The sequence below is a fragment of the Pelodiscus sinensis genome, chromosome 1, assembly GCF_049634645.1.
Source record: "Pelodiscus sinensis isolate JC-2024 chromosome 1, ASM4963464v1, whole genome shotgun sequence".
NCBI classification, from domain to species: domain Eukaryota; kingdom Metazoa; phylum Chordata; order Testudines; family Trionychidae; genus Pelodiscus; species Pelodiscus sinensis.
Window position 1 is genome coordinate 87,740,772 of NC_134711.1, and position 27,582 is coordinate 87,768,353.

At 43.7% G+C, this 27,582-nt stretch overlaps 1 protein-coding gene and 1 non-coding gene across 7 annotated transcripts in view; both read left to right on the plus strand.

Moving 5' to 3' along the window:
- Positions 1 to 24,190, plus strand: part of UBN2 (ubinuclein 2) — a 125,411-nt gene extending 101,221 nt beyond the window's left edge. For 3 of the 6 annotated variants that reach the window (XM_075935239.1, XM_075935244.1, XM_075935264.1), the window contains exons 15-16: positions 7,768 to 8,014; positions 8,764 to 12,817. In XM_075935239.1, coding sequence (XP_075791354.1) covers positions 7,768 to 8,014; positions 8,764 to 8,927 — 411 coding nt within the window. In that variant the 3' untranslated portion in view covers positions 8,928 to 12,817. The other 3 variants (XM_075935246.1, XM_025187092.2, XR_012905657.1) reach the window with 2 other exon arrangements.
- Positions 24,191 to 25,243: 1,053 nt separating this feature from the next.
- On the plus strand, positions 25,244 to 25,316 carry TRNAR-CCU (transfer RNA arginine (anticodon CCU)). The gene has a single exon. It is a non-coding gene; the product is annotated as a tRNA-Arg (tRNA).
- Positions 25,317 to 27,582: the final 2,266 nt, after the last annotated feature.

Consider the following 27,582-nt stretch of genomic DNA (forward strand, 5'->3'; position numbering starts at 1 on the left):
TACCATATATTCCGGCGTACAAGACGACCTCTGAAGTTAAAAAACATCCCCCAAAAATCGGGGGTCGTCTTGTACGCCGGATGCCCCGCCGCCGGAGCCCCTCCGCGGCTTTGAAAGCCTCGGGGGAAGCCGGCGGGGGGGGGGCATCCCAGGCGCGCATGGGCTGCCCCCCCGCCGGAGCCCCTCCGCGGCTTTGAAAGCCTCGGGGGAAGCCGGCGGCGGGGCATCCCAGGCGCGCATGGGCTGCCCCCCCTCCGGAGCCCCTCCGCGCCGCGCGGCTCCGGAGGGGGGGCAGCCCATGCGCGCCTGGGATGCCCCGCCGCCGGCTTCCCCCGAGGCTTTCAAAGCCGCGGAGGGGCTCCGGCGGGGGGGCAGCCCATGCGCGCCTGGGATGCCCCCCCCCCCCCCCCCTGCCGGCTTCCCCCGAGGCTTTCAAAGCCGCAGAAGGGCTCCGGCAGGGGGGCAGCCCATGCGCGCCTGGGATGCCCCCCCGCCGGCTTCCCCCGAGGCTTTCAAAGCCGCAGAAGGGCTCCGGCAGGGGGGCAGCCCATGCGCGCCTGGGATGCCCCCCCGCCGGCTTCCCCCGAGGCTTTCAAAGCCGCGGAGGGGCTCCAGCGGGGGGGCAGCCCATGCGCACCTGGGATGCCCCCCCCCCCGCCGGCTTCCCCCGAGGCTTTCAAAGCCGCGGAGGGGCTCCGGCGGGGGGGCAGCCCATGCGCACCTGGGATGCCCCCCCCCCCGCCGGCTTCCCCCGAGGCTTTCAAAGCCGCGGAAGGGCTCCGGCGGGGGGGGCAGCTCATGCGCGCCTGGGATGCCCCCCCGCCGGCTTCCCCCGAGGCTCCGGCGGGGGGGGGAGGGGAGGAAGCCCAGGCGCTCCTGGCGGCTTTGCTCCCGGTGCCTCTGGTCTGCTGGGGACCATCTCCAGCAGACCAGGGACACCGGGAGCAAAGGAGGCGGAGGGGCGCTGGGGTATAAGATGAAACCCTATCTTTTAATTAAAAAGATAGGGCGTCGTCTTATACGCCCAGTCGCCCTATACGCCGGAAAATACGGTATTTTATTTTATGAGGTTGTTCGTGTTGATGTAGCATGTTTCTGAAAAGATTTAATTGTAACTGCTATTTTTAGATTAGAAATTTAATATTTTATTGATTTTTTTTTTAAAATCAGATTTAAATTTTAAAAAAATCTGTCAAATGGACTTTTTCAGTCAACAGGATGCCCAGCTCCCTGTGTTTTGAGATGTTCTCTCTGCAGTGAGGCAAAACCAATCTCTGATAGTCAATGTTTCCAGTGTTTCGGAGAATTCCATATTTCCCAGAAATGTGCCCAGTGCTCCAACGTTAAGGCTAGGGCTTGAAGAGACAGGGACCTGAGCCTGCAACCCATTCTAATGGAGAGGTCACTCTGACCAGGTTCTAACCCGGGCTGGGCAGACCTTCCACACACAGGTCTCCAGTCCCTTCCCTGCCTCAGTCCTTAAAATAGAGAAAAGCAGCAAAAAAAGCTACCTACATTACTGCATAGAAAGTAAGAGGCGGAAAAAGCTCTCCAATCAGGTCTCTGTCAATGGTGCCTACTGCTCTTAGACTCAGCACTTTTGGTACTCTAGGCACTTCAGGCACCTTACAAGCGGCAGCCTCATGTAGCACCTACTTGTCCAGTGTCACTGCTACTGCATCCAGCCTGTCCATTAATGCTCCAGAACCCATGGCACTGAAACCAGAATTGGCACTGATTGCCACACTGACCCTTGTAAAGCAGCCCTGTACCACTGCTACAACAGTGCATCAGCATCCGGCCATGGCATCTGCCACTGTATTCCCTTCCCTTCCCTTCCCTTCCCTTCCCTTCCCTTCGAGTTAGGGGGAGGGATAGCTCAGTGGTTTGAGCATTGGCCTGCCAAACCCAGGGTTGTGAGTTCAATCCTTGCAGAGGCTATTTAGGGATTGGGGCAAAAATTTGTCAGGGATGGTACTTGGTCCTGTTGCGAAGGTAGGGTACTGGACTCGATGACCTTTCCTCAACCTGCAGAATTCTTATTTTCACTTTACTATACAGGCAGTTCCCAGGTTACATACAAGATAGGGACTGTAGGTTTGTTCTTAAGTTGAATCTGTATGTAAGTCGGAACTGGCATCCAGATTCAGACACTGCTGAAACTGACCGCCAGTTCTGACTTACATACAGAATCAACTTAAGAACCCCAGGCGTCCCCAAGTCAGCTGCTGCTGAAACTGATCAGCAGCTGATTCCAGGAAGCCCGGGGCAGAGCAACTCTGCCTGGGGCTTCCTGTAGTCAGCGCTGGTCAGTTTCAGCAGAAGCTGACTTGGGGACGCCTGGGGCAGAGCAGCTGGGGTGCTGCTGGGTTGCTCCAGTAGCGCCGCTCCTCGGTGCTACTGGACCAACCCAGCAGCACCCCATCTGCTCTGCCCCAGGCGTCCTGATTCAGCCGCTGCTGAAACTGACCAGCAGCGGCTGAATCAGGACCTGGGGCAGAGCAGCTGGGGTGCTGCCGGGTTGGTCCAGTAGTGCCCAGAGCGGGCACTGCAGGACCAATCGGCAGCGCCCCAGCTGCTCTGCCCCAGAGTCCAAAACAAAAGCCTGGTCTGCTGGGGGGGGGAGAGCACACTAGCTGCGCCCCCCCCCAGCAGACCAGGGACACGGGGAGCAGAGCCGCAGCGGCAGCGGGGTGCCGCGCCTCTGAGGCTTTGCTCTGGCAAAGCCTCAGAGGGGAGGGACCCCGCCGCGGCTGCGGCTTCAGTCCCGGTGCCTGTGGTCTGCTGGGGACGGTCCCCAGCAGACCACAGGCACCCAGACTGAAGCGGCAGCAGCGGCGGTTCCCCGCGCCTCTGAGGCTTTGCTCTGAAAAAGCCTCAGAAGCGCGGGAACCCGCCCGGTGCCCCTGGTCTGCTGGAGACGGTCTCCAGCAGACCAGGGGCACTGGAGCAGCTTACGAATGGGGCTTTCTCGCCCCGACCTCCGGGGCGAGAAAGCCCCGTTCGTAAGTGCGGCTCCGACGTAAGTCGGGGACTGCCTGTACATCCTGCATACAGGCTTTTCGGGAGATTCACATGGCAGCTTGTACTTGCATGATTAAATACACAAAGCTGTGTCTGATTCCTCCAGATGTGGATAGGGTCTGTTTACTCTCTGATTCTGGCATGCATTAACAGAAGTGTTGTGAGCAATACACACGAAGTAATTCTGCTCTACTCTGCGCTGATTGGGTGTCAATTGGAGTATTCTGTCCAGTTCTGGGGATCACATTTCAGGAAAGATGTGGAGAAAGTGGAGAAGGTCCAAAGAAGAGCAACAAAAAAAATTAAGTCTAGAAAACATGACTTATGGGGTAAGTCTGAAAAAATAGGGTTTGTTTAGTTTGGGGAAAAAAAGATTGAGAGGGAACGTGCTAAGTTTTCAAATACCTACAAGGATGTTACAAGGAGGAGGAAGGAAAATTTCTCTCCTTAACCTCTGATGCTAGGACAAGAAGCAATAGGCTTAAATTGCAGGAAGGAAGGTTTAGATTTGGACATCTGGAAAAACTTCCTGTCAGAGTAGTTAAGCACTGACATAAATTACCTAGGAAAGCTGTGGAATCTCCATCATTGGCAATATTTAAAGCAAGTTAGATAAACAGGGGTGGTTCTAGGGTTGCTTGGTCCTGGTCCCTTCCAGTTCTAGTATTCTGATTCATGGTGTTCTTTAGGGGTGGGAAACATTTGGAGTGCTGGCAGCACATGATGCATCAGAGTTAGCTGTTGGTGGGCTACAAGTTGATTTGTTTTCCTGAGCATCCACAGGCATGTCTGCTCGTAGTTCCCAGTGGCTGCAGTTCACCATTCCCAGCTAGTGGGAGCTGCAGGATGTGGCGCAGTCCAGGCCACCATTTCTTGCTGCTCTCATTGTTCTTAGAGATGTGTTGCTCATGCCTACACCATGACCCACCCTGCTTATCCCTCTGACAGTTACCAGCAAGAAAGAACAGTATAAGGGGTACTGCTGGCTCTGCACATTTGCAGGCATATAAGCAGAAGAAGGCTCCAGAGGGCACTAGAGTTGGCCCAACAAATAACACTAACAGAGAAACTCTGGCTACAGTGCACATGGCATATGTGCCAAACATGGAATGAACAATGCATATCAAGGAACAATAGTTACAGAATGTTAGTAACTGTTTTTTCCCTCTATGGTTGATATGGCAAGTGTGATTCATTTTATTTTATTTTAGTTCTGACATAGACCACAACAAACCTATGTGTACTTTTGTCAACTTGACATATAGATAATATAACATACTATATTTGGGGCTATATGTTGAGAACATTCAAAATTGAAGCTAATCCAAAATATGGCAGCCTAATTATTTAAGTAGAGCTTTGTGTTCATTTGTTCTACTGCTACTTCATGAGTTTCGACCTTTAAAACGCTAAATGAGTTGAGTCTGAGTTACCAGGCGTTAGCTCTTTCATTGTGTCTTGTAGCTGTAGGAGAAATCAGAGGCATTTGAGCTGGAGCTCTGTCTGTATATATCTTCAGTCCTGGAATGTTCTGTCCTGCCCTTTGGTCTAGCAGAACCTGGATTTGTTTACTTTTGAACATTGTGAGAAGCTCATCTCTGGTTCTCCAACATTTCACAAAAGAACTGTTGGAAGAGATTAGAGTAATAAAGTTTACGGTCAGGAGGAATCACCAGATCATTTAATCTTACTTCCTATATCACAAACCTACCAACACACCCAGCATTCACATATTAAACCCAACAATCAAAATTAGACGTGGTATTACAACCCATAAGAGACTATTATGTGCCACAGGCAAACAGCAGAAAGGACTGAGGTACACCAATGACTAAGGCCCGTGTAATGGCAGGGAATATAACCTTTTTTCTGTGTCTTTGCAGGACTAATGATTATAATTATATAGGCAGTGAACAGCTGACTTATGTGATTTTATACATGATACGTTAGTTGTTTTTAAGGACTCCAGAGCAGGAATAAGTGTTTTTGTTTTTTAAAAAATAATTGTTACCAATGTTTATTTTTTCTTATGGGATTCAGTAGGCCTCCAACTACTCTAGGATCTTTCCCTGTTACCACTACGAGGACAAGTAAAGCTTTTAACAACCAGTCTTATTTCTTTGTCCTTCTGGGGTACTGGATATTCTAGCATTCCATTTGCTTGCTTTGTAGAAAGCAGGCAGCAGCTGGTCTTTCTTTAATCACTTTCATCTTAGTTTTATTCTTGATGTAGTCAGCAGAAGTTTTCACCATTCTGTCATGAACTGTTCTTTCTTGGTTTCTCCTACCAGAATCTCTATTTAAAAATGAGAGATTTCTCCATCATCTTGGTGATCTCAGTTCCTTTTTAAAAAATGATTATGTATTTAATCCAAGTTTACTATTCAGATACAAGCTGTTTCCTAGTACTATATTCAATAGATGTCTGTGTCTCAGATGCCTGTTAGGGCTCATCTAGACTACGCTGTAGTGTCGAAAGAGGATATGCAAATTCAGCGGAAAAGTAATCCAGATGCATTTTTTTGGCAATTCCCTCCTTCCCTGTTTCTCAAAAAGCTACGTACACCTCATTTTTTGAGGAAAGCTCTGCTTTTGTAAGTGAGATCAGAAGAAGATATGCAAATTCCCATGGAATTTGCATATCCTCTTTCAACCCTTTAGCGTAGTCTAGATGAGCCCTTACATATCCATGTTGGTGTCCATTCACACAGGCTCACTTTTCTGTTTTTTATTGTCCTTTTCACCTTGATTCTTGAATGAATAGCGATAGATCAATTTTCTAGTTACTTAGTGATGGAGGAATATTGGTTAATGGGAATGGGCTGAACAGTTGCTGATATTTAAATGGCAGGTGAATTAATGCATTTTAGAGGGTATTCTTGACTCTTCTTGCTTCAGTCCTAGAGAACACAATTGTAATTTACAGGGCTCAACAAATAGTACGGTCTACTTGCCCATAGCGAGTAGATTGTAACCCGGAAGAGCTGGGTTCGGGCGATCTACGCATGCGCAGATCGCCGGATAGCACGGCTGGCAAGCGGGGCTCGCTGCGGTTCAGCAAGCCCTGGTAATTTAGATATCTAATTTTGGGCAGATATTTTCTTTAAGCATGATTTTTTTTCATTTGCTTTCCCTCTGAAATTCTAATTAGTGTGATTATGGACACTTCTTTGCAGAGTCGCATACCTCTTGAAATAGAACTGTTTTTAAATATGGAGCTGTGGTTTTCAGGACTTCTTATCGTAAGCAACTATAAAAAAATCTGCTAGTGTATTAAGACTCGGTGTTTTAAAAATATATTTTTGAAGGGGGAAGAGGTTGTCTGCCTCAAAATTCAGAGCTCCTCTTATTAGATGAAAAATAACAGTACAAAAACTTAATGGAAAATGTCCTATTTAGAGCTCTGATTACCCTCTTCCTCATGTGCAACCAACAAAGAAATGGTGTTATGTCTAAATTTAAAGGCAAACACAAGAGATGAACAAGAATGTCATTATGCATGAATCTTATAAAGTGCTTATGTAACAAGCCAACAGTGTGAGAGAAGCTTAAACACTGATAGCAGATACTTATAAAGAGTTTAGTATTTTAAAAAACACCAGATATAACAAGAACATTTGAATTCTTTAAATCGTTGGTTCTTAGACTTTTTGGCCTATGGTCCGGTCCACTCCACTCAATGAAATCAATGAAAACCTTTCTGCGGAGCACCAGTTGCTAATGAAAATTCACTGTTAATTACATAATTGCACCTGAGCCATTTTGCTAGTGCTGCAGCTAGAGAGAACGGTTTAATTTAACCAGTAAGAGAGGAAATATTAATCAAAATTATTAAACAGATGAAGTGCTTAAACTTTCTCATGTTAGTTTACCAAACTTCATTTTAAATAAAGTAAAATATTAATTTCTGTCCAAAACAAAACCCTCTCTGATGTGTCCCCCAACTGAGACACCTCATTCCCCTGGAGCAAGAGGGGCAGGAGCAAGAGAGGGAGCAATGTGTGGCCAAGAGAGAGGGTGTAGGAGCAATGTTCGGGATTAGGCTGGGGGTAGGCTATCTGGCTGGTGGGAGGGTACGGGAGCAGGCTGGAATTGTGGCGTCTCTGTAGGGAGATCCATGAGGAGATGAGAGTGCAGGGACTGGACATGAGGGGAAGGGGGGCACTTTCCTGCCTTGTGCCCCCTTCTTCTCTCAGGCACCATGTCCCAGGCATGACCTCCTGCTTCTCCCATTGGGAGCAGCAGGGAAAGACTCCAGACAATGCATCCATGCGCTGCTATTCCCCTATCAGTGGGAAGGGAAGCAGAAGCACACAGAGCTGATTCTGGCTCCCCATGAGCTGAATGCAGCAGGGAGGCTGGGGCTTTCTCAAAACGGTCCCCTTCCCCAAAGTGTCAAGCCAGCACTAATGCTCCAACCTCAGGGCTGCAAGTGCATGAGGCTGCTGCTCCAGCACGGGTTCTCCACTGTGGGAGGAGTAAAGAGGGGGCTGAGCTTGAGCCGCAAACCACTAGTGGTCAGTGGACTGCAGTTTGAGAACCACTGCTTAATATGTTAATTTAAAATTCTTGATTTTATTCCATTAAGGCTTTGATTGTAAACTCCTTGAGTCAACAACTGATTTTTTTTTCATTGTTTGTACAGCACTTAGCACCATGATGTCCTGGTCTGAGAGTAGGGTTCGTAGGTGTCACAGTAATGCATGTAAAAGTTGTTTGTTATTTTAACCCATCTCTGTACAGTCAACAGGAGGAGCATCATTACTGGCAAATGCCTCACCTCTGACTCTTATGACATCACCGCTGTCTGTAACCAATCAGAATGTGACGTCTGCACCCTTGACTCCTTTTGGGATGCTGGGTGGCCTTGTTCCTGTGACCGTGCCCTTCCAATTTCCCTTGGAGCTGCTTGGCTTTGGAACGGACACAGCTGGAGTAACAACCACCTCGGGATCTACCTCAGCGGTTTTCCACCACAGCCTAACTCAGAGTAAGTGAAGCTAATTATTCACACTGCAATCTAATTCAGGAGTAATTACATCATTCTTTACTTCACCACTTGCAAATTCAAACTGGGAAGGAAATTATAGAAACCACTGCTAAAGTTATTTTCAAATTGGATTGGGCAAAGAACAGTGTTATAATGTGCTATATAAGTCTCTCGGTTCTAAAACTTAGCCACAGTTTATTCAAGATGACCAGTACTAATATATTAATAGCACATATCATATATATGTTAATTGAACATGTCTTGTATTTGTTTATCCCATTTTTTAAAGTATTGAACAGGACCATGACTGAATAGACCAACTTTTGGCGATATAGCCAAATGGCCCTAACCCGCCTGTGACAATGTTATCGTGTAATTCTTGATATTTCATTTTAGATTTGAGGTATGGCTTTAAAAAAAACAAACAGGAATGTGCTGCTGTGCATTTAATTATTCTTCAAGTGATTGTTCATGTCCATACCAAGCAGATGTGTCCACCATATGCATAGTCAGTAGATTTTACCCTCGCAATATCCATTGGTCGGCTATACATATGGCTGGTGACATATGTAGCCCACTGCTGACCCTCCCCCCACTCAGTTTCTTCTTACCACCAGTGATGGTCTTTGGAGCTTTACTCTCTTGCCTCCAGCAACTGTTTTCCCTTAGCTAATAGTTGTAATTAGTGTTCTATTGTAAGTGTTACAGTTATTTAGATAGTGGGAGTAATACTGTCTTCCCCATCTTAGGGGCCAGGACATTCTTCAGTCCCAAGACTTCAAGCCCTGTGCTTCTTGTTACACACCATTCAAATCTTGCCTTAAGTGCCTGGGCAAGGGACGTCAAAGAGAGAAGTGCAAAATTTGTAAGGGCTTTCTCCCCAGTACCAAAAAAGAAAGAGACTTTAGACTAAGGCTTCTCCTGTTGGAATCAGCCTTGGAATCACAGTCAATGCAACCAACACCCAAACCAGCATTCTTGGTGTGCAGCGTGCCTTCTTCAGTACGAGACAGCACAGCACTGAAAGAAGCCACTGCCGAGACCTCTTGGCTCTGACACTCTCCCAATGCAAGAGTTACAGACACTTCTTTGTGGCACTGATCTTACTCACCAGTACCACACAAGAAGAAAAGACCCAGCGAGAAAGGATGCCTATCAAGTCCAATAAGGCCCAAAGAGTGTGTCCCCATGCTGGGATACTCTACTGGGCCTAGAAATACACCTGCACTACTGACTCTGGCACCACTGATTCCACCACTACTGGAGAAGCCGTTGAGTCCGATTACCTTGAGTCCCCATCAAGAGGTAGCCAAATTGGGGATTTGGACTTGCCATCTACTCCAGAGACCTTTTGAAGTGGCTCAAGATCTTACAGAGCTGATGGCCCAGCACTCTTCATATCCATGGTTGCGAGACTAGTCTGTTGTTGCTTCAGTGCTGGCATGGGGCAACCCTGCCAACCTTAGTCAACAGTCTTCCTCATCCCACCACCTCTCTCCTTGAGACCGCGACTCCCAGAGGCCAATCATTTCAGCACAGCTCTCCTGCGCCATCAGGATCAGCTCTTCCTTTGTCATCAAGATTGGGTTGGTCCTTAGACTCAGACCGTGGCGCTCATGTCTCCATGAGAAGCAGTTGCCATTTAGTGCAATCTCAATGGGACCAATCACACTGGCCTTCAGCAATGCTGTGGCCACAATGGCAGGCACCACCACAGTGGCTCTATCGGATGCCATGGTTGTACCATCAAGCCTAGAGATCCAGCCTCTGATCAGTGTTGGTAGTATCCGACAGGAGGAGGTCCTCAGTCCTACTCTTTGGCCAGGGCACCTCTACTTTCCAGGGCATTGAGCATGCAGCACATCCTGGCACCGAAACAGCATGCAACCCAGCACTGAATATGGTGGTCAAGCCAGCATGGAGTCATATATTCAGCAGAGCACTGTTGTTGCACCACAAAGCAACACCAAGTCCAAGTATGCCCCCCTGAACTGCATGCACACCATGACAAGGCAAGGCATTGGGAACACCGCAACCCACACCCTCCCACATCCAAGCCAGCACCACGCTTGGTAAGCAGGCCCCTTCAACTATGGAGATTCATTAAGTGACCAATCTCCATCTCAGCACCACACATCATGTGCAGGACATCACAGCATCGAGCACCTACCCACGCAACATGAGCTCATAGGTCAAGAGGACCCTGAACCATTAGGATCATCCTCCTCCTCATCACCAGATGAGGCAGTGACCAGATCTACATCACTGTCTTCATGGACAGTTGTGCCCACTAAGACCTCCTTGAGAGGGTGGCTAATTTAAGTCTCAAGGTAGAGAAGGTTGTAGAAGACCTTGATTCTGTGGTGAACATATTGACCCCTGAAGGCATCTCTGGGGTGGCCTTGTTCTTTATTAAGACAGTATCTGCTATCACTAAGTCTTTGATTAACCCCTGCTTCAATTCCTCCCACTGCAAGGGTTGTGGAGTAGAAATACTTTGTACCTTTTATACACACCCGCAGCTGGGACACTAGTGGTTGATGTGGTGAATCCCAAATAAAGGCAGGGTCATTAGGGGCTTACCCCTAAATCTATTAAGATGCCAAAAAATTAGACCTATTGGCAGAAAAATTTACTCATCAGGCAGTCTTCAGTTGAGGATTTCTAATCAGCTGGCAGTTCTTAGCCAATATAATTTTAACTCCTGGTCCTCCCTGGGGATTCTAGATCAGAATTTTCGGTGATCTTAGAGGAAGGAAAACTATATCATGGACCTCTCTCCGGGCAACACTAGATGCAGCAGATTTGACAGTGCACCCGATGTCAACAGGAGTCCTGTTGCATAAGAACTCCTGGCTCCATGTCTCAGGTCTTCCTCCTGAAGTCCAGCATACTGCCAAAGACCTGCCCTTTGATGGCTCTGGAGTTCTTTCTGAACAAGCAAATTCTATGATTCATAGCCTCAAGGACACCAGGGCAACACTGAAATCCTTGGACCTCCACACACCTGCACCATGGAGGAAAGCTTTTAAACCTCAACCACTGCCTAAGTATTACACTCTCTACCCACCCCATCAGAGGCATAACCAGGGCAGGAGGAATGGTCATAGGAATCGACATAGACCACCAAATTCCTCAAATAATCATGGCCAGGGGTCATCCAGGTAGTCCCCTGGTCCAAAGTAAAAGTTTTCAAGGTATGATCATGGATGACTTACCAGCCTCGTGGACCATATCCTATCCCCATGTTTAGCCAACAATTATCTCACATCACCTAAGACCAATGGATCTAAAGCCTGGTGCAATTGGGATATGCCCTCCAGTCATTTTTCTTCCCTCCTTCCTACCCACCATCACTATCCCTCCTTTCTGTCCACGCTCCCGTTGGCTGGAAATGATGAACTGGAGCCAATGGTAACTGTGAGGCTCCATAGCCATGGACCCTTTAGGTTTAAAAAAAAAAAAAAAAAAGCAGTGAAGGCCTGCTAGCAGCTTTCCCAGAGCAAGCCCACAGAACATTTTGAGAAACACTGTCTTAGGCAGCTTCATTTAAAACAGTAAGAGTTCACAGTGGCCTCGGTAAGTGTGCTCTTGGAAGCCATTTCAGCCTTTCATCCTGGCTCAGCTGGCTACATGGTGTTTACAGACCCAGCAGTTTCCAGACTCCTCAGGGGTTTGGACAGGCTTTACCTACATGTGAAGCAGCTGGACCCTCAGTGGAACCTTATTGTGGTATTATCAAAACTAATGACATCACCTTTTGAACCTCTAGCTACATGTTACCTTCTGCATCTATCAAGGAAAGTGGCTTTCTTAGTAGCTATTGCATTGGTTAGGAGAGTATCCAAACTTTAGACATTCATATTGGAATCTTTTTACACAGTTTTTTTATAAGGATAAGAACCATAGGTCCAGCCTTTTTACCAAAGATGGTTTCTTATTTCCATGCCAGCCAGGACATTTTCCTGCAAAATTTTTACCCAAAGTGTAAATTTTTACCCAAAGTGCTCTAAATCAAACTCTACAGCCCGACAAACATCAAGGAACTGTAGTGCTCATTCTCTGCTAGAACTAAGCCATTTAAGAAGTTCACTCAGTTTTTGGTGTCAATTGCTGAAAGAATGAGAAGTCTTCCAGTTACCTTGCAGAGAATCTCTTCCTGAATCTCAACCTGTATTAAGGTGTGTTATGACCTGGCCAAGATTGTGGCTCCACCACTGACTGCCCTTTCTGTACACGCACAAGCATCCTTCACTGCGTTCTTGGTGCATGTACCTATCCAGAATATTTGTAGGGCAGCCACTTGGTCCTCTATCCATGTGTTCACTTCCCACTAAGCAGTTCACCTGCATGTTGGGAACGATGCTGGGTTCAGAAGGGCTGTGCTGCAGTTGGCAATTCAATAATTTCTGGCCCTTCTATCAGAGAACTGCTTGGTAGTCCTGCTTAGAATGGACATGAGCAATCGCTAGCAGAAGAAAAAACAGTTACCTGCTAGGCAAGTTAGAGATTAACCAATTAATCGGTTAACAGATAAGTTGATGTGATAAGATTAATCTTATTAGTTAATGATATTGGTTAAACTCTGCCCTGCTCCTGGGGAGGTGGCTATGATGTATGAAGCTTATTTAAGCTTTATACGGCAGAGTCTGCAGTACTTGTAACCACAAAAATCTGAGCAGCTTACATGGCTTGTTACCTCATTAAACAACTTTTAGCATCCCTATTACTTACCATTCGTAACTGTTGTTGTTCTTCAAGATGTGTTGCTCATGTCCATTCCAATTCCTACCCGCCTCCCCTCTGTCAGAGTTTTCCAGCAAGAAGGAACTGAACAGGGGGAGGATCGGCAGTGGGCTATATACAGCACAATAACATCGCCATTCCAGGGGGCTCCACAGCCAACCGGCAGGTACTGCTAGGGGAAAATCTTCCGATGACAGCACGCAACGCGCATACACCTGCTTGGAATGGACATGAGCAACACATCTCAAAAAACAGTTATGATAGGTAGGTAACAGTTTGTTTGTTTTTCTGTAGTGCCCATCAACATAGCTCTGAAAATAGGAGGCTGCTATTTTTAAAGATGGCAGCCTTCTCGTATACATTGGGTCCAAATTCCTGCTTTTTTCCCTGCTCTTTTCATTTCTTTCAGATTTGCTGAAGGGTTTACAGCCAGGTGCTCAGCATGCAGCAACGCTATCTCATTCACCTCTGCCTGCTCACTTGCAGCAAGCTTACACAGGTAAGGAAATCCTTTCCCCAGCTCCCTTTCTCAGAGGTTAAAAACCAAAAGGCCAAATTTCAATATTTGACCTGAGAATTTATCTGAGCTTCAGCTTCCTTTCTGGGGACCAGACTGATGTTGTTCTGAAGATAATGAAGACAACAGAGGAAGTGGTTGGAAGGTTCTCAGGCTGCAATAATGGCAAATAGTGCACATGCTATTGCAGTTGTATGTGTGGGAATGGAAGGTGGGTCTTTCGGTCATAAATTGTCACTACCATTGCCTCAAAATGTCAAAAATCTTGGGGGATAGTGAACTTCCTTGCACTGAAAGATGAAATCCTAAGATTCCAATGAAATGTAGTTTTTAATGCCCAGGAAATAATTATTTTATTGATTACAAGATTAAGGAGGGATTTAATTGTGGAGCCATTCTTCCCCTTTGGAGGTGAAGCTGAACTTCCATTTACCAACTTCTTCATTTTTTGTTAATTGCTTTGCCTAAGTACAAAATCTCATACTTTCAGTAGGAGGAGCAGGCTAAAAATTCCTAACAGAATATTAGTTCAGAAGAATATTGTGGCTTCTGAGAAGGTTAGGTTATTGATTTTTAAGGCAGGATAGTTTAGATCAGAGGTTCGCCATCTTTTTTGGTCCACAGGCTCATTCTGGCTGAAAAATCATTCCACAGTTGTAGAGGAAGTTTACAACTATTAGGGCAAGGAACTTTCTGGGCTACTTTGAATCATGACTCAGACAGGAAGTAGATAGTCTAAAGTAGGTGGATTTGTTTGGGAGTGCTTTTTACTTCACTCACATAATGCTTTGCTCCATGGGTTTTAGGAAGTGCTGTTCCAAGATCTTGTGAAAATAGTCCAACCTTTCTTACTCAACTCTTTGCTTCAGTAAGTCTTTGTGGCAGTAAGTTCCACAGGTTGATTTTATATGCTTTATTACAAGGTAAAGAGTACTAGAATGATCTGAAGGTCAATCTTAGCATTCTCTCAAATGACAATTTAGTTATTTCGAGAGAAAAGTGTCTTGAGCTGAGCATTAAGCATCAACAACTCTAATTCAAATCAAATAAGCTAGCGAGAAGATAAGGGGATCCTCCAGCCCATGAGAGAGTACATTTTAGTAGTGTTTGACCTGGGCATCCCTAATAGAAATGCATTTAATAAAAAACAGAATCTGCCCTCGCTCTGTAGAAAACTTGTCAGTCAGTCACAGCTTTTGACGCAAACAAGTACATTCATTTACTACAAGTCAAAGTTGTGCACGCCCACTGTGGGTACGTCTAGACTACATGCCTCTGTCGCCAGAGGCATGTAGATTAGGCTACCAGACATAGGAAAATGAAGCGGCGATTTAAATAATCGCCGCTTCATTTAAATTTACATGGCTGCTGCGCTGAGCCGACCAACAGCTTATCAGCTGTTGGTCGGCTCAGTGCGATAGTCTGGACGCGCGGGTGTCGACATCAAAGGTATTTGTCGACCACCCTGGTATGCCTCCTGGGATGAGGTATACCTGGGTGGTTGACAGATACCTCTGATGTCGACACCCGCGCGTCCAGACTATCGCGCTGAGCCGACCAACAGCTGATGAGCTGTTGGTCGGCTCAGCGCAGCAGCCATGTAAATTTAAATGAAGCGGCGATTATTTAAATCGCCGCTTCATTTTCCTATGTCTGGTAGCCTAATCTACATGCCTCTGGTAACAGAGGCATGTAGTCTAGATGTACCCTGAATGGTAGAATACACCAACCAGTGGGAATGCAGTTCAATATTCTGCAGTGTACATTGCTTTATTTATAGTGTAACTTAGATAATCACAAAATAACTTTATGCCTGTGTTTCTTTGTTCCTCTTCTTTCCCCCTTCTGTCCCCACCCCCAAATTCTAGATGGAGGCCAAAGTAAAGGGGACACTAAGTTACAGCGGAAAACCCAGTGATTTCTGGATGAGCAAGGGAGCATGAAGCAGTTCTGATTGGCTGATGGAATCTGCCCAGTTGGGAAAATGCTTACATGGTCACAGGGCTGCTGTTTCTGTCAATGTTTACATACTCTGATCCCAAGCACTGTGGTGAGAGGAAAGAAGAAAAAGAAAATACTTGATCAAATTGAGGAGGAAAAGGAGGAAATGCTTTCATGTAGATTGGTCATAGTTTGAGCTTACCTAAAGAAACTCAGCCTTTCAAAATCCATTCTGACTGGCAAGTTTCAGTTGTCAAACCCACAGTGGCACATCATTATGCATTACCCAGAACATTTATTAAGGCTGAAGCATGAAGGAAGATGGAGAAATTTACTCCATCTTGGGAGATGAAAAGCCATCCACTTCAACAAGTTGAAGGCCCTTGTAAAAGAATATAAATGGGCCCTTAGTGTACCATATAGTTGTGGACCATATGTAGTGGCAGACCAGAGGTGGTCTCTGCTTGGGTGCTCTATGGCATAAGTAAGAAATTAACTTTGTACAGATAGTTTCTAATAAGGACATTTGTCCAACATTACCTCTTTTTGGAAAAGCCTAACAAATATAGGCCCTGTTTGGTTTTGTGGATCCTGTGGAAAAGCCATCTCAGTACTCCCCAGACAGAGCTCCCTTTCAAAGAGATAATCATGTTGGAGAAGCAGGAGAAGAATCAAAGGGGTTTCCTATTAATCTCTGCTCCCAAGTTAATTTTAGCATAGAATGATTGGTATTTAAAGACAAAATTCTGTCTTTTTACATAAAATAGATTTTTTTTCACATCAGACAGAATTCTTATCTCCCCACAACTTATTTTTGGAAGATGGACACTCTGGTTTTCCACCCTTAAACTTGCTTCATTTCTTCAATTGGTTCTCCTTGTGCATCTCTACTGTTACAGTGTGGAATCTTCATCCTTTATAAAGCACACCTCTTCCATCCAACTACTTTCAAAAGCCAGACATTTTAGTGAACCCTTCAGCTAAGCAGAGCTGGATGAGGCATACTTCAAAGCCAGGTTATACTGCTTCAAGTATTAGCCAAAGAGGAGTCGTTCAAAAGCGACCTGGGGTGCCTTTTCTCCTCCTGGGGCTAAGTGTGTTTTCTCTCCAGCGTTTCTGGCCCCTGCTGGCCTGGGGTACTCATGACCTGAACTCTGCCCTACATGGTAATACAAGACTGTATGGCTAGCTTTCATTTTTGAACAGCAATATATTGGGTGGTCCATTTGTAAGTTTAGGAAACATTTAGCACACCTTGCACTTTTGACAATAGGACAGAAGAGATCTTTAGATTAAAACTGTATTGTTGAGTCCCATCGTTCTATAAGAGGAAAGGGAAGCCTGGCAGAATTTGCAACATAAAAGCAAGAAAGTATGAAATCTTCTGATCTGGAACATCAGTTTCTGATTTGAGACATTTTCACTTGTAAATCCAGTACATCCTTATGATCAGATATTGGAATTTTAGTTTTACTTGAACTTTCCAGTAGTTCTGATTAGAGATTGTACTTGTGACTGATTATCTCACAGCTTCCAAGTACAAACTTTGACCCTTGGCTATTAAATCTCTAGTGTTTTTGCTAGACTAACTTTTAGCTTTGTTTTCTTTTACATGTGAACGATTTTTCTTGAAACCAGACAACAGTTCATTTTTTCAATTTAGATCTCTTTAATTTTTATATATAAATTTATATAAACATGAATTTAAGATAATATATATTGTATATGTAGTATAAAATAAATGAATGTTGGGTTGAGCCCAGCAATAAAGAATTTTGCACAAGGAATTTCTGTAAATGACAGATTAAACCAAAATAAGATCCGTTAGGTTTTGGATTTCACCCCATGGCACTAGGCAAATTGATATTTCTGCTAATGTAAGTGTTCTGTAGGTGGCCTGTTGGTTAGATTAAACTATAACTCTTGGCATCAAGGTTAATTTAAAAAAGGGTGTGTATATATATTCATACAGACAGTGGCATTCCTAGTCAGATGAAAATTCTCCGAGGCATAAGATTCCACTAACTATTCAGAGGGGAGCATTCAAGTTTTACTTTTGTGTGGTCTTTTACTCCAAGAAGGATGAAGGAAGCAGATATTGTAAGGCCAGAATTCTTTGACCTAAGCCAAACATACCAACATTTCTAATAATGCATGTAGCTGGGGGATGGGGAGGGGGCTGAAGTGAAGAGCCATCCAGCAGCAATATGTGGAAAAGACCCCCTACCCTAAGAGAATTCTGCCTCCTTCTATATTTCTTCCATCAAGGTGTCTCACTCATATTGCTATCCTTTACATTGACACTTTAAAAAAAAAAAAGTGAAATTCTAGATCTAGTGACATGAACACAATTGACAGTTCTAGAGATTGGAGCCCTTTATCCATACAGCACAGACGATGACAGCACAAGTTTCCTTCTCCCCATACCGCAAGTGTGCCTCATTTGTAGGGTATCATCTCTAGGATTGACAGGGGGAGTTCAGTCTCCACATTCCAATCAATCATTGGCATGTTTACTGAGATTGGTAACAAGAAGGCATATTAATACTAGTTGTTGAAATAGTTGTATGATGAGAAACTGGACTGAGATCACACAATCACTTACTGTAGGCCTCTGAAACTGTTCTCAAAGGATAACTGATTTTGTTCACTACCAGTCTGGTAGGCCACTTCAGAACCAAGTGACATAGAGGAGAAAGATTTTGTATTCCAACTCCTTCTCTGTTCTCTACTTGCTCAACCCAGAAACACCAGGTCAAAAGATATCTATAGAGTAATTCCCAGGATCTTTGCAGAATGGGGGAGCATGAGCAGATATGCAGTGAAGGATATCTGCAACATCCCAACTCAAAATTAGATTAATACACTTCACTAGTCCTTGCACAGCTATGTGTTGTTTAAGCTGTTTTTCAAGAGTCTTACTACTTTAAGGGCCTTTGGTTTAACTGTTGTACATACTAAATAACCCTCAGTATTCACAAGCAATAAGAGCCAGAAGAGCTGTCTTTCTGGGCAGCAGGGCTGACCTTAATTTGAGGATTTTATGTGAGCTAAAGTATCAAGCTCACTCTGAACCTCAAATAGTGCAAGCAATAATTTCAAACATAATTTTTTGAAGCTAAAACCCTGTGGGTAATGCCTTCTGCTACATGTTCCAAAGCTCCAAAAGGCATAAATAGCTATGTTAAATTTCCTGTGAACTTTTTGCAAACAATAGAGATAGGAGCTAGACTAGAAGAACCAGAAATTTTGCAGCTTGTGATTATTTGGATCATGACTGCTGTGTGTTCCACCTCCATAGGTAAAACATTGATGGCCTAAATCGGTTTTTGCCCATCATTCTCTATTAGTTTGCTGTTAATGAGTTGTGGCACCAAGTCGTGAGTGTGGTTGCTGTGGGTTTAACATCTGTTTTCAGCTAATCAGAAGTGACTGTTACTTACCTGGATTCTGCTTTTTGTTTGAATCCAGTCAAAGATGTTTGGTGCATAGATTTTGAGTGAAGCAGGCACACAGGATCTTGTTCTTTTCCCTGAAACTTCCTCTACACTCCTCCTCCACTTGGTCTAGGACACTTGAGGACATGAAAGCAGAGAAATCCCGCAACTCTCCCAACCTGCCATCAGTTGCGCAAACCCTAACCCTCGGGGGTTGACTCTTAGGACTCCAACTAACTTTATCACATTTGCTGCTACATTTGTAAAATGAACTTTTGGCTGTATTTATTAGCAAATTTTAATCTAGTTTACAGTTTGTTCTTGGAGTAGTTTTTGCCCACAGATGGATTAGGAATGATTGGGTGTTTGATTATTATTTTTTTTAGTGCATTGTTAAAGGCACAGTGCTCCCTCTTCTGTTTTAGTTTTTGACTTTCTTTGAAGATGGAATTGCAGGAAAAAGCAAAACCTGCAGTCAAGCAAAGCTCTGGAAGGCTTACACCAGGACTCCAGTTCCCTATATTTTGCTGAGATGGGGATAACAATAGGGACACTTGCTGTTTTGTTTTCTTAAAATGAACCAGAAAATAAATGTGGTAGGTAAATGACTGGCTAACTAACACTTTATGCAATTTTAATTTTATAGAGGTTTAAAAATAAAAGTTGCTAGATTCTTATTGGTCCAAACTCTGGTGAAATGGCTGTTACCCCTCCATGACTGACTTGATTCAGGCCTTTGTCCTTTGTTTAAGTGCCTTTTCTTTATTTTATTCCCCCTCCCCCTTCCTTTAAACTGCTCTCAGAGATCCTAAAGTGCTGTGAGGCATTTAGGAGAAAAATCTTAAACTTGCCAAGATGACTTTATGCTGTTATACTATTTTTCCCTTTTGTAAAAAGTGTGTAGTGAGTGTGTGTAATATGTTATAGCTGCTGTACCATGGCATTCATTCTGTTTGTGCGCTCTCTCTCACACACAAAGCAGTATTCCTAAAAATCCTGTTTTCCTTCTGAAGGTGGACATTTGGGCATAGATGACAGTATAGTAGCCGTGTATGTGACCGAGAGAGAGAGAGAGAGAGGTTGGTTAGTGTGAAGGGAATTGGATGTATTTCCCTCTGGAGGTCTTTTTGAATCTTGTTTAGGTCTCAAATGAAATTAGTTTGGTAGTCTCAATCTGTCTACCTGTATTAGACTCTCTCATGCTCCTAGAGTTTGACACGATTCCCATCAACTGATAGCCCTTTTACTAGAAGAGATTGAGTTAAAATACTATTTGCAACAACTCAGAATTGAGAGTGCATTACAGGGAAGCTTGCATGGTGCTATCCACATCTGCCTGGCATTAATCATGCCATCAGTCCCTATCTTAAATGAGTACTTAAATTCACCAAAGTTGTGCCACTTTTTCTCACATGCAATAGATGTATGGAGAGGGCTTCCTTATATTGTTCTCCTGTAATTAGTCTCAATAAAACCTTGCTATAATTCACAAACTGCTGAAATCACTCACCAAAAAAGTGCATTTTTCCCCACTCTTAGCAAAGACTGGAGAGAGATGTCGTATTAACACTTCATTATTTGTACGAACATTTATTAATTGGCTGCATAAATAATTACAATACATCTTAACTACAGTGATCAAACTAAATGTACATATGTTTTGTTAAATTTTGCTCTTTATATAATAAGTAATCTGTTAATGGCTGTTCAAGTGACTTAATGCAAATTAGCAAGGTTTTACTATATGCTAAAAATAACTGAACAAATGTCTAGCTTGCATTTATATAAAAACATTCAGAGAATTCAATGTTGACTAGTCAAAGTCAAAATCAAATATTGACTAATACTGAATATTCTTCAACCTAAAATGACAAAATTAAATATGCTATGGTGGCCCTGTGAAGTGTTTCTCTTAGTGAGGGGTTTGGTCTGGTTGCAGTGTGATGGGGAACAGTGAGCTTTCTCCTTCCAGAAACTAGGTGGAGGGTTGAGAACTCCCCTCCCTAATTAGGGACAAAGTTAATCTAGGGAGCATAGTAGAATGTCAAATACCAGGGTATAGTTTTGTGAATGAAAATAGGGCATGGCTGTGATTTTAGTTTTTAACTTGGCTAAAAGTTTTTTTTTAACCTGTTGAAAATCATGAACCTATCTATATAAATTAGGGATCATTGCTAGCACAAACTAGCCCCAAAGCTGGCTTTCTCTCCCTTCTACTCATCAATCCCTGGCTGTTGACATAGCCCCTTGGGATTATTGCTAGTTGAGATAATTTAGAGAATCCATGAAGCTGTTCCAAAATAGATCATGCAGCTGTTCTAGGATATGAAGAAACAAAAAGGTGCCCTCCCTCTATATGTGCACCCTCTACCTGATTGTGCTGTGCTCCCCTTAGCTGAGGCAAAGGATGTGTGTCTATTTTTAGTATCCAACATGTGATAACTATAACTCTACAAAGCAACTCTTATAATGAAAGAAGTTCTCTTCTACTTATTCCATATTTGTGGAAATGAACTGCAACTTTTTTTCTCTTGTCACCCCCATCCTGGCTGCGAAGCAATAAGCTGATAATAAATGTGCAATCCTAATGAAAATGTATAGTATAGGCAGGGTACACTACCTTTGGTTAACTTTGACAATGTTCTTGACTGCCCAGCACCAAAAAAAGGATGTGAGGGGGAAGATCTGTTGTCCAACCAAAAAAAGCTAGGAGAGACCACCAAGTTTAAGATAAACCAAGTAGCTGATGAGACACCCAGAGCTTATTTGGGACTGATTTAGTTTCCACAATGGGAAGGGGGTGGACTGTTTTGTGTTCTTAGCTTTTTCCAGATAAGGCCTTAGTTTAATTAGTAGTCATGAATATCAACTATGCAGATATGTATTCTTTACATGTTCCAGTGTTATGTACACTCCTCACGCTGCCCCCATAAACAAATGTTAAACTTCTACCCAAAGAAATATGGCATAGTTTTTTGAATGTCTGTACTACAAAAAGTATTTTTTTTCTAGCATGGAAAATGAACTGTGTATTTAAAAAGAAAAGAAACCCATTCTCTGGTGCAAACCCTAATGTCAGAAGTCTAATAAAATGGCTTTAGAAGGGAGATTAAAATCTCCTGTTGATGGTAGGTTTGATTCTGAGATCTTTTAGATGGTTGCACAATATTCAGCTCTGCAAAACTGGATCAAGAAGCCACAGTAATCTGAAATAATTCTGATATATAATTACACTATTTGGTGAGTGTGGGATTGATTTCTTGTGCCCTTCCTACCACAGAAACATAGGATTTAGTCATTAAAATATTTAGTGAACTGACTGCTTCTAATCAAGAGGAGATTTCAACTAGTCAGTGACTAGATGTCTTATAGATGGAATCTCTTCTAAATAGAGGATGAGTTGGGACACCCACTTCTCATCCACTGCTCAGTGTTGCAATTGTTACAGCAGAACAATCTAGCTCAGAGGCAAGAGCTGTAGTGAGTCTCTTTTAAAGTCAGTATTTCCATCTTGCTGTGGCAACTTGTGCACTTTTCTTGCATATATTCTCAAGGTTTACACTGGGATTTATTTCTCTCCATAATATTTATTTAGGACTATTAATTTTAAAAAGTAAACTACATTCATTATTAATTCTGTTTTACTTCCCCCTCAAAGTTTCTGCTGAGCATTTATATTTTACCAGTTAAATTAGTCCACTATTTACCTGATTTTTTTTCTCTCCCTCTTCCAGCCTCCTTCATCTAAGGGTCAGGGGTCAAATGTATTTTGTGGTGAAATAACCCTTAGAATGTTGGCAGTTTCTAGCCTACCAGTCAAAGATGCTTTACTATAGGAGGACAAGGGTATCTGTAAGCACTGTGCTAAACTCTCTTTGTGAACAGATATGGTTTACCTCTGCCTAGTGAAGACATTTGCTCAAAAGGAGAGCTTCCAAGTTTAAAAGCTGCCTATTCTAATTGCAACAGGAGTCCTCTCAGTGAAAGGGTTTAGGCTGCAGTATCCTTGTTTGCTGTTTCATTTAAAAATATGAGAGTTACCCAGCTTAATTCTGCTTGGCTGGATGTTGCTCTTGGGAATGTAGATTATTTAAAGTGAGGGCTCTTCATTTGGGTACTTTGACTGTCATTGCCAAGTTTAGAACAAAAAATGCTTCAACTAAACTTAAAAATAAACTGTCAATATATAGCCTCTTGTAATTTTCCTTACTACTAAGAAAGGGAATGTACTATTCCTGTGAGTTGGCAAACAATTTTAAGTGGGGATTCTGTGTTTTTTTTTCTTTTTATTCCACACAAATTCATGTCACCTTGCTCCTTAATACCTGCTTTCAGAACATGGGAAAGCCCTTGGCTTGGTGAAAAAGCAAGCCATGTGCTTACCTAATGAACTCCCCTGTGAAATGCTTCCCCCATGTGACAATAAGTATGTATAGCCGCCCTTGAAGAGAGGGACCTTAATAACCAAATCCAGCTACTTATTGGTGACGGGTGCCAATTACTTTTTTTTACAAAGATGCGTTTCAGTAACTTGAAGGGATACTGTATTTTTAAACGTGATTTTTGATTTCTCTCTCCTTATAAAACTGGACCCGAACACAAGTTTTGAGTTGATTTTTTTTGTAATAATCTCAGGACCTGAAAGATTGTAGCATTTAGCGTGTCTTAAAAATAATGTACTGTACCAGCCATGGATTTTGTAAATACACTTGTCTCCCTTTTTTTCTATTTTAGTTTTTTTTTAATTAAGTGTATAAGGCTCTTTGCCAGAGGAACTGGTGCCTGTTTAATTTCCATCCTGAACTGGAGCAGAAAACTGGGGAAGCTGCTGCCACAAAAGGCTGTACCAGTTCCAAATGTGTATGCTTACAGATCAGTTTAATACATGCTAGTCATTTAACTAGGAAGCTAATTTTTCTTGTGTACATTTCCAAGTGTGGCTGGCAGAGCTTTGTCCATTTGGGAGGTTCCTGGTAAGTCTCCACTTTGATACTGTGATGTTTTCCCCTTCCTCCCAAATATTCATATAGACTATCCTGTGTTTTGCAGGACTGTTCTGATTTGACAGGTTCTGTAGCTGACATTCTCTAAGAAAAGGTGGTGGAACATAATTCCTTTTTATCATGCTTCAGTCCTGTAGGTTAATGGCAGAGAATTAATGCTATCTTATAACCACATCTGTGCCCTCACTCTAGCAGATCTCAGTGTGGTAACTCAATCTTCTGAGCCTGTCTCTCAGGTTCTAAACATGTTTTCTCTCTCCCTACATTCACTGCCCTAAAGAGGGTTCTGAGACTTTTTTGGCAATAGTCTTGCTCTGAGATTCCAAGTGTAGCTAGCAGGCCTGTGTTCTAAAGAGCCTTATTCAATTCCGTGTAGATGTTTCCTGTCCTTAATTGTGACAGGGTTCTTTTTCATGAGTGTATTTTTTTGTATGTCATGTGTCTGTGCTGTATTAAATAAAGAGGAATGTACATATTAGCACTGTCTGTGTGGTTGTGAACTCAGCACAATAAAGACTGGACCATATACATATCTAAGATTTCTCCTATGGCCTTTATTTCTACTGGTGCACTAATTAAATTATAATTTAATCAGAGATTCACTGTCAGGTACAATGATCAATCAGTCCCCCACTGTTTGGGAAAGAATGTAGATTGCCATATCTTAAATCTGAAAAGCCTGAGGAAGAATCACAGAGTTATACAACACAAGCTGGCTAATGGCTACTCTGACAAACGTGGCAGTAAGTAAGGATGTTAAAATACATCTCATCTTACTTTTCCCTCTTCTACCTCCACCAATCAGAATAATTTTAAAATGCCCTTCACTTCCTTGAAACGGCCAGAGCTGCTTCTGGCCCGGGGAGTGGTGCTGGGCAGATGCGTTTTGTTTTCCGCTTTGCTCCACCATCTTAGCCTGTAAGCACCATCTTAGCACCACCTCATCTCGTTTTTAACCGGAAAGCCTCTGCATTAAACTGTTGCCCTGATTCCCATCAGTTTTATTCGCAGGTCGGCTACAGTGCAGAGGGGCAAGTTCTTAAATTAGAGAGCGGAAAGGTTGACCCATATTTATTTTTTGACCAATTAACTCCCAACCGCAGCTGTCAGAAACTGCTGCCCGTGCGCAGCAAACCCAGCCCGCCTTGCCCCGCGGCAACCTGCTATCCGGGTCCATGGGGGAGCTGAGCAGCGGTGCTTGCCTTCCGGCGGTAAAACATGCTTGTCAGCTCCCACGTGGCAGGAGCAGACTCAGGCACAACCTTATGGCCTCGCCAGCTACGAGGCTTCCGCTTAGTCCGTGGCCTCCCCAGTTTAACAAAGGGGCCAGGACCTAAGGCTACGCACAGCCCCTAGCGCTTACGGGCTTCGAGTAAACTACATCTCCCAGGGTTCTGTGCGGGGAGCGCTGCCAATCACAGAAGGCAGCGCGCAGAGACGCTACAAGTCCCAGAGGGTTGCGCGCACTGCTTCCGGGCTAAATTGACGGCGAATGCAGGTAAATTGACCAATCACCATTCGTTAAAAGGAGACGGCAGTTGGATCTAGAGAGAAGTAAATGAATGAAGGAGTTTGTTTTGCGGTAGCCCCAGTGGCCTAATGGATAAGGCATTGGCCTCCTAAGCCAGGGATTGTGGGTTCGAGTCCCATCTGGGGTGGTGGTGTTTTTTTTTTTTTTTTTTGCCAAACTCTTTATCCGTTCAAAAATTGGCCTGAAGTTAGATGTTTCCAAGGACAAGCCTTTGTATGCTCTGCTTTCAGCTAGAGGGCGAGTGAAGTCACTAGCGATGACTAGTGCCTAATATAGTCCTCTGCATAACTAAACACTGAAAGGAGCTGACTGAAAGCATAAACATCTCAGCTCCTAGCGAAAGTTGTGTAGGCTGCCTACCACACTCTGGGGGAAGGAACCAGACTCTTACTGAACCTGTCCAGCAGTTGTATCAGCTCCAAGCATTTAAGTATCATGAGTTTGGCTTCAAAATTATGAGACTTTAATAACTATAGGTTCTTTTTATTTACCCCCACACCAGAAAGCAAATAAAAATAACCCCAGATTTCGTAAAGTGATTTTTGAGTGTTTGGGTTGATAATATTGTACTGAGAAGAGGTTCAATAAAATAGTGTCGTTGTGAGCCCCTCCACCACATCGCTTTTGTCTGATACAACAAAACAAATTGATTAGTTCATTAACAAACGGAAGCTAAAATACATGGCTACCAATATCCCCAAAGCAACTATTAGACTGGATGAAGAAACACTAGAAGTAAGTCATTGTATGTGATTAAGGAATTAGATGTGTAATGATGGCAGCACCAGGCCATTTGTCACACATCAAATATTACCAAAGCTGTTACAGGATTTGAAAAAAGTAACATAATTGGTCCACACACAATAATATGTTGCTATTATTAATGACAACATCAATCTTTCGCAGAAATTGTAAGAAAATCAACTCATAATAAATACCTGTGGAAGATCTTCAGAGTCCACTAGAAAGAGTTGCTTGCAGCATAAGAAACTTTTAAGTAAAACAAACCAATCTAACTATCACACAAAGACAATACTGGACATATTTTGGATATGTTGAGAATGACAGCAACACAACTTCCATGGTAAGTGAGCAAATTAACAGGGCACTTAGAGAAATGTTACACAGAAAAATTGAAAAAAAAAGGCCACTCCATTGACATGACACTCAGAAGCAACAAATGAGCACATGAATGAAATGGCAGAAAATGAATGCTCTGTGTACTAGATGATGAAGACAGGTGTGTGTTTGTTTTGGGGAGAGATTGAAGTTGCTTGGAGAAGGGTTGGTGATGGGTTTTTTCCCCCTAGCTTTTAGTGTCTGGCTATGTCTAGACTGGCAAGTTTTTCTGCAAAATCAGCTGCTTTTGCGGAAAAACTTGCCAGCTGTCTACACCAGCCACTTGAATTTCCGCACGAACTTTTGCGCAAAGCTTTTGCGCAAAAGGGCCAGTGTAGACAGCTCAGATATGTTTTGTGCAAAAAAGCCCTGATCAAAAAATGGTGATCGGGGCTTTTTTTTGCAGAAAAGCGCGTCTAGATTGGCACGGACACTTTTCCGCAAAAAGTGCTTTTGCGGAAAAGCGTCCATGCCAATCTAGATGCTCTTTCCCACAAATGCTTTTAACAGAAAACTTTTCAGTTAAAAGCATTTGCCGAAAATCATGCCAGTCTAGACGTAGCCTTTATGTTTTGGAGGTTTTTTCTCTACAACAGAAGAAACAGAATGTTTAAATTAAAGTTGAAAGGCTCATGTAATCATTTGACTCCAGTTGTTGAACTCCTACAAAAATAAATATTGCAAAATTCAAGATAAATACAAGTTGGTAACACTAGCTTGTGTTTGCACTAAGCTGTGCACATCAGTGTGTTGCTACAGTTCTGCCCACAAGCTACTAAGAGTACAAACACTGATTTATTATTGAAATGCTGCTAGGGTTGCCAGGTGTCCGGTTTCAAACTGGACAGTCCGGTACTTGACCTTTCTGTCCGGGAAACAAATTGAGAAAATACTGGACATTTGTATTTTCTAATTAAGTTTTATTATTATCATGAGTATCATGTCTATCAGCCAGGCAGTAGCAACTACACAGTAGAGAGGAGGGGGGCAGGCCCAGGACGGGATGGAATCCCTGGGGCCAGACTCGCCCATGTGCCCCGCTGGGACCGAGCGCAGGACGGACAGCACCCCGGGATCTGCGTGCACCCGGGCCAGCCCCACTCCCCCCCAGCCAGTCCCCACCCCTCCGCACCCCGACACCCCTCCACAGCTGGTTCCTCCCCCTCACCCCACACACACACACACACACACACACACACACACCCCGATCTCCCCTGGCCAGCTCTGCTCCCCCATCTCTTCCCAGCCAGCTGGTCCCCCCACCCATCTGAGAT